This window comes from Ursus americanus, chromosome 27 (assembly GCF_024610735.1).
Source record: "Ursus americanus isolate L20-20 chromosome 27, mUrsAme1.1.p, whole genome shotgun sequence".
Lineage (NCBI taxonomy): Eukaryota > Metazoa > Chordata > Mammalia > Carnivora > Ursidae > Ursus > Ursus americanus.
This window is the reverse complement of record NC_142153.1, coordinates 11,342,866-11,350,349: the sequence shown is the minus strand read 5'-3', so window position 1 is coordinate 11,350,349 and position 7,484 is coordinate 11,342,866. Positions and strand designations below refer to the sequence as shown.

Here is a 7,484-nt window from a genome sequence, read left to right as displayed (position 1 = left end):
AAGTTTTTATTCCAAAATTTCCCTGGGAAAAGCCAGTGCATTTTCCAGCACGAGAAGAAAAGACGGGAATGGGAAGGCGCAACTCTGGAGTCTGTATCGACGTGCAGCACGTAAAGAGATTCCCGCCCCCTCCTCTGGGATACTGACCCCTCCAGTGATCCTGGGCCCCCCCAAAAAAAAAAAATAGCAGCCAGGCGCGCTGCAGTGAGGGAATTGTGCGCCTCTAAACAGACACTGTAAGAAATCTGAAACACACCCAAGACCGAACCTATAAATCAGTGTGCGGGCAGTGAGCGCCAGGCGCGGTGGGCACAGCCTAGGACACTTCGCTTCGTCGCGACCATCTCACCCCGGAAGGGAGCCCTCAAACTTGCAGGCTTCGGACAGGACAGGCTCAAAGTAGTTGGAGCGGCGACGCCGCCTCCCGAGAGCCGTGGACGCCTCCAGGGCTCGGGCGCTTCCAAGTGAGCACACCAGGGAGAAGCCAATTAGGGAAAGAGAGCTGGACCGGAGCAGAGCCAGAGCAGAGCCGGAGCAGAGCCGGAGCAGAGCCGGAGCAGAGCCGGAGCAGAGCCGGAGCAGGGCGGGAGCTAAGCTGGCGCTCTGGAGGCGTGGCCCGCCCCCAGGCGGCCTCCGGGAGAGGCTGGGACTAGGCTGCGGAGGAGCCAGCGCCTTGCGCCCCTACCCCCCCACCCCACCCCAATCCGCCCCACCCCAGACACACTCGGCTGGCGGGTGACCGACCCGGCCAGCACCACCCCCAGCGGTGTAAGGGAGAGGGGAGAGAGACAGGAAAGCCAGCGGAGGATAGGGCGCGGAGGCGGTCCAGGAGAAGTCTCGTCCTCTATGGGACCCCGGAGCCAGGGCGGTCCGGCCGGGGGGAGGGGAGCAGTACAGCGGGTGGTGAAGGCCCAGGCGGCGGCGGCGCTCGGGCGAGGCCCCTTTAAGGTTCTCCCCTCCCACCGGCGGCGCCGGCCTCCGCCCGCCGCTCTCCCCGCCCCGGGGTCCCGGCGAGAGCTGCGATTGGGCGGGCGCGGCGATCCCTTTGAAGTGTGGCTGCCGATCGCGGCTATTTGACGTGCGGCTCGGAGTAGGCGAAGGTTTTTGTGTTGCTCGCCGGGGCTAGCGGCGGCGGCGGCGGCGGCGGCTGCGGCGGCGTCGGTGGAGGAGGGGTGGAGGCGCAGCGACTGCTGCACCGCGCTCGACGCTGCGGAGCGAGCCCACCCGCCCCGGGAGCTCGCCTCCCCGGTGCTCCCCCTCCCTCCCCGCCCCCCCAGTGGCGCTGCCTCCTCCAAATGAGCGATTCGCCCGCTGGATCTAACCCAAGGACACCCGAAAGCAGCGGCAGCGGCAGCGGCGGCGGCGGGAAGAGGCCGGCGGTGCCGGCGGCGGTGTCCCTCTTGCCCCCGGCGGACCCCCTGCGCCAGGCGAACCGGCTCCCCATCAGGGTCCTGAAGATGCTGAGCGCTCACACCGGTCACCTCCTGCACCCGGAGTACCTGCAGCCGCTGTCCTCCACTCCCGTCAGCCCCATTGAGGTCAGTCTCCTGGTCGCTGCCCGCCCAGCGCCGGCCCCATTCCGCCCACCACTGCCGGGCCCACGGCCCTACTCCCTGCGCCCCAGGGCTCGATGCGACGCCCAGGTCCGGCCACGCCGGCGGACGGCCTGAGGAGGGACCGAGGGAACAGGGATCGGAGTCCACCGGGGTCTCCCCAGGCTTCTCCGTGGAATGTTTCCCTTTCCACACTCGCCTTTCGGAACTACGTGTTTTCTCTTGGATTGGGTTTGCTCTTGGAGTCTCCACTGGGTCCTTTACTTTTCCTCTGGCACCCAGTTTACAGGCTAGAGATGATCTCTCCTGGGCCTTTACTGATCCCCCCCCCAACACACACACATGCACACATACACCGGTTTGGTCTCTTTGAAGCCGGATCGCCCCCGTCCCTCTCCGCCTCTGTCCCATCCGGTTAGAGCGCGCTACGCCCCGGCACTCCCGATCCCAGGTCTTTCTTCCTCCCACTTCCCTGGGTGCCCTCCCCGGGAAGGAGGGGCTACTAGGAGAGCGCCAACGGTAGCCCTAGCTTTAGAATGCTCTTCTCCCGGCTCCTACCTCGAGGCGCCACCGCCAGAAACCCGTTCCAAGCGAAGTTCCCTAAACTGAAGGAATAAGTTTTCTCCTGGGCACAGGGGAGGAGGAGATTAGAGGGTAGGGGGCCAGTCACAGCCCCTCCCCCAGCCCCTACTCCCGACCAGTCACCTGCTCCCGCGGAGGCCTCGCTCTGGTGGACCACTTCCACTGCCCCATTTCCCCGGGCCTGTGCCGCACTCTGGGACCCAGTGGAATTTGCGAGCGCAGTTCCACCCTGCCGCACCGCCCCGCACGGCCCGTGCTCTCAGACCCTCTCCCCCAGGCCTTCCCGTCCCGTCGCGCCGCCGCCGGGGCTCTCCGCGCCCACCCAGCTCCCCAGACACCCCGCTTGCTCCGTCGGTTTGGTGGTCTCACCCCCTTCCCTTGCCGCTGTCTCCCACAGCTGGACGCCAAGAAGAGTCCATTGGCGCTGCTGGCCCAGACTTGCTCGCAGATCGGCAAGCCGGACCCGCCGCCCTCGTCCAAGCTCAACTCGGTAGCGGCGGCGGCCAACGGGCTGGGAGCGGAGAAGGACCCTGGCCGCTCCGCCACGGGCGCCGCCTCCGCGTCTGCGGCCCTCAAGCAGCTGGGGGACTCCCCTGCCGAGGACAAGTCCAGCTTCAAGCCCTACTCCAAGGGCTCCGGCGGCGGCGACTCCCGCAAAGACAGCGGTTCCTCCTCCGTGTCCTCCACCTCTTCCTCATCCTCCCTGTCCCCGGGAGACAAGGCGGGCTTCAGGGTCCCCAGCGCCGCCTGCACGCCCTTTCCCCCGCATGGAGCGCCGGTCTCTGCGTCGTCGTCGTCGTCCTCGCCTGGTGGCTCCCGGGGCGGCTCCCCGCACCACTCTGACTGCAAGAACGGCGGCGGGGGCGGCGGCGGCGGGGAGCTGGACAAGAAAGACCAGGAGCCCAAGCCCAGCCCGGAGGCTGCGGCTGTGAGCCGCGGCAGCGGTGGGGAGCCCAGCGCACACGGGGGTGGCGCGGAGGCCGGGGCCTCCGGACGCAAGTCCGAGCCGCCTTCGGCGCTGGTGGGGGCCGGCCACGTGGCGCCGGTGTCCCCCTACAAACCGGGCCACTCCGTGTTCCCGCTGCCACCCTCCAGCATCGGCTACCACGGCTCCATCGTGGGCGCCTACGCCGGCTACCCGTCTCAGTTTGTGCCTGGCCTGGATCCTAGCAAGTCTGGCCTCGTGGGAGGCCAGCTGTCGGGGGGCCTGGGCCTGCCACCCGGCAAGCCCCCCAGCTCCAGCCCGCTCACCGGAGCCTCCCCGCCCTCCTTCCTGCAGGGATTATGCCGCGACCCCTACTGCCTGGGAGGTTACCACAGCGCCTCGCACCTCGGCGGCTCCAGCTGCTCCACTTGCAGCGCGCACGACCCCGCGGGGCCCAGCCTGAAGGCCGGGGGCTACCCGCTGGTGTACCCCGGGCACCCGCTACAGCCCGCTGCGCTCTCGTCCAGCGCGGCACAGGCCGCGCTCCCCGGCCACCCGCTCTACACCTACGGCTTCATGCTGCAGAACGAACCGCTGCCGCACAGCTGCAACTGGGTGGCGGCCAGCGGGCCGTGTGACAAGCGCTTCGCCACCTCGGAGGAGCTGCTCAGCCACCTACGGACTCACACGGCCCTACCGGGCGCGGAGAAACTTCTGGCCGCCTACCCCGGGGCTTCGGGCCTGGGCAGCGCCGCCGCGGCCGCCGCGGCCGCAGCCTCCTGCCATCTGCACCTCCCCCCGCCCACCGCGCCGGGCAGCCCCGGGTCGCTGTCATTGCGGAGTCCACACACTTTGGGGCTAAGCCGGTACCACCCCTATGGCAAGAGCCACTTATCCACAGCTGGGGGCCTGGCCGTGCCCTCCCTCCCCACAGCCGGACCCTACTACTCACCGTATGCGCTGTACGGACAGAGACTAGCTTCAGCCTCCGCACTGGGATACCAGTAACTACAGCTCTTGCCCCCACCCAGCCCTCCTCTCCTTCCCCCTTCGCCTCCCTTCCCCCGCCGCCTCGCCGCTGCAACCTCCACTTCTGCTTGTCCCTGCCGGGATTCCCCTGCCCAGACCCTCCCCCCCGGACTGTGTATTTATTTACTATAATGTTAGCTTACAAGCTGGGAATATAAGTGCATTAACGGCCCACACGAGTCAATGGTATGCAAAAAGTCTGTGTTCCCCAAATAATAATATTAATCACACAAATAACTACATGTTCCCCGCCCCTCTTCCTTTCTTTTTTTTTTCTTTTTCTTAGATGTAAGGGTTTTTTCTTTTGCCTTTTTTTTTTTTTGATTGGTTTGGTTTTAGGGGAGGATGGGGAGTTGGGGTTCTGGGGTTCTTCTATTTGTTTTCCCTTCCTGGGGAGTTTCTTGCATGCTTCCTAACCGTTAAGACTACATTTCCCCCTTCTCTTTTCCTGTCTTTCCCCTTCATTTCTTCTTGTTTCCTTACATTTGAGGTTCTGTTTTATCCTTTGTACAAGTAACAGAGAGGAGATATTTTTTGTAACGCGTTTGGGGGGTGCAGGGATCCGCCTTGGTGGCAGGAGGTCTTGTGTTCTATTGACCCAGAACTCTGCTCTGTGATTCCTCCCCTGCAACCCTCTTCTTCTGGGGTCCTTGGTCTGCACCCTGACTTGCTCCTCTGTCTTGCTCTGAGCACTGACAGCCCTGACCCCACCAGCAGGCTTCCCCCTGAGAGAGAGGCCCAAGTGGCCTCTGGCAGCGTTTCTACCTTCCAGACTTTTCATGGCCCCAAACACCTGGTAGTCACACTGCCTGCTGGTGGAAGACCCTTAGGGCTCATTTTATTCCATTAAAAGTCCTAGAAGGCCCTGTTGGTGTGAAACTTTGCTCTTTATATTTTGCAAAGTGCATTGATAGTCCTGTTTTATTCTCCATTTTTGGGGCAGTGGTGCCTCTCCTGGCAGTAGGGGCAGGGTCAGTGATTCTTGCTAGATCCCTCCAAAGCAGACCAGTGGCAATATCAGAGGGCAATACAACCTTGATAGCTCCATTGGGGGACAGTTGGGGAGTCGGGGAGTACACGGATCACAGTAGCCCCGTCACCCCCTCCCAGGCCTGACCCAACAGAACCCCCAAAGTTTGCCGTGGGCTTCCGTGGGCTCCCTCAGTGACTGAGATTGAAGTCTCTGACCCCTGGGTCTTCTTCCCACACCTTCCCTCCCTCCTGGTCTTATGCAGCAGTGCGGGGGCTGTGGGGCCTGTCTGGGATGAATAGAGCTCTCCCTTGGTAAGACTTATTTTGTTAATAAATGGAATACTTGGCTATATTCACACCGTGGTGTGTTTCTCTCTTGCCTCACCCACTGTCCCACTTCCAGACACCTGAGCAGATGTCCTTCCTTTATTCTTGTTTAAATACCTTATGGTTTCCTTCTGAGATTTCCGTCCAAGGTCGAGTTTAATGCCTTTCCTCAAGAAGCGGGGCGGGGAGGAAAAAAACACAAAACTTCTGCCAACGCATTACAAATAACATAAAACTGCCTTTATGGTTTTTTTTTTCCACTTGGTTATTTAGCTCCCAGGCTCCCTTCAAAGTCCTTGACATTTCCTGGGGACAGGGTGGAGGGAGTGTGTAAATGCGGTTTTTCCTCTGGGCCTAGAGTTGAGGTACAAGGGGCTGAGAAAAGAACCAGGACTCGGGGCTCAGACTCCTGGCAGCACGATCCCCAGAGCCCTGCAGGTATGCAGTCGACGTGCCTCTGGCGCCACCTAGTGGCAGAAAGACGAGTGACGGGCGCCGGCCCCGACGACGCCTTCTGCGCTTCCCACTAGAAATGCAAATCATTTCCTCTTCTTGACTGCCTTTTATACACCTTGAAACCAAAGAGTAAATGCACCTGCTGAGACTGGTGCTTTGCAAGGCTTGGGGGCTCCCCAAGGCCAGCGCTGGGTTGTCGACCCCAGTCATTTGCGCGTCCAGAGACTTCTCTGGACACGGTTTGGGTTTTGCTGAGAAGGCGCGGTGATCATTCGGGACTTCGAAGCCACTCTCGGTCCCCGTTGTCTTGAGCTCACACGACTGACACTGGCTTGGGCATCCTCGGGGAGGCGAGGATGGGGCGCCGGTTATCGGGATGCTGGGACCAGGGCCGGGCACCTCCCCACTGCGCGGGGATTCGGCCAGCCCGGAGAAGAGACGGACCGCCTGCACGTCCATCCGGGGCGGGCAGCCGCCAAGGCCGCCCGGCTCCGGGTGCACCCGGCTGGGACGCGCGGGCCCCCAGCGCCTGGAACGCGCCTGGCCACCTGTTGGGGGCACTTCAAAGCGGGCTGCCTCGCCCCCTCCTGGCCGCTCTCCTCCGCGTCGGCCCGGTGCCGCTTTGGGATCGGTTGTTGTGCTGCTGTTTTGCTTGGCTTTTTCTGTGAGGATTGCGACTTACCCTGCAGTTCATGCTCCGCGGACTCGGTGCCTCTGAAACGTCGGCAGACCCGAGGTCAAGTGCGGAAGGGCGGCGTGGGAGGGACGCTCTCTCTGGGCGCCCCGCCCGCGTTGTTTTGAGGCTACCCCGCACCCCGTTAGAGAATCGCAGGAGGGCCTCGGGACTTGACAAAACCTCAACGTTAGATGTTTGGGGGGGGACAGATTAGGGTTTTATGAAGTTTTGCCACTATATCTTTGTTTCTGACCAAAATTCCTTCATTAGTCTAGAGAACCTCAGGCTGCTTCTGCAGAAAATGTCAGTGCTGGCCACCATGAGAACTTACGTGTGTCCCAAGGGAAGGGACCTGGGCTGCTGGTGTCTTTGGGCACGTGGGTGCCGAAGGGGCGGGTCAGAGAGAAGGGCTGGAGAAGGCTGGAGAAGTCGCCCTGGGACCAGCTCAGGGTCTTCTTGGGAAATCATCGTTATCCGGTTCTCAAAGTTCAAATTGGCCAGAATCTTTGAAAGACCTGAAATGCTAAGACTTGCTTTGTTTTTTGTTTGTTTGTTTGTTTGTTTTTTCTTTCTCTCTGTTGTTTTGTTTGCTGTTGATTATTTCCCATCTTCCCTTCCTCTCAAGTCCTTCTCCTTCCTTCGGATACCTTTTTTTTTAATGCCTGTTAAAACTGCTGGAAATTGCTCCCTCTGCAGGAAGACTTAAACTTTTCTCTTTCTTAAAGTTTGCAGTCTTGAGACCTCCCTAGCTAAGTACCTCTTGTTGGGATAGAGAAAGGAATAGATTCGCTGTCTCCAAGAGTGAACTCTGTGAGGAGCAAAACTCATGTTTCTAGAGCTGCTTGGCTCACCCGAAGCTTAGAAACCCCTCAGACTATGGAGTTTTCCCAGAAAATGTACTGGTGGCCTTTGCAAACTGGGAAGGATGCTGTTTGCCTAGTTGGAATGGGTTGCCCCCAGCCAC

At 61.2% G+C, this 7,484-nt stretch overlaps 1 protein-coding gene across 1 annotated transcript; it reads left to right on the top strand.

Annotated features, from left to right (window-relative positions):
- The first annotated feature begins 702 nt into the window (after positions 1–702).
- Positions 703–5,417, top strand: ZNF703 (zinc finger protein 703). The gene is made up of 2 exons (XM_045779355.2): positions 703–1,538; positions 2,533–5,417. The coding sequence occupies exons 1-2, from the start codon at positions 1,296–1,298 to the stop codon at positions 4,066–4,068; spliced, it is 1,779 nt and encodes a 592-aa protein (XP_045635311.1). The 5' UTR covers positions 703–1,295; the 3' UTR covers positions 4,069–5,417.
- The last annotated feature ends 2,067 nt before the right edge of the window (positions 5,418–7,484 follow it).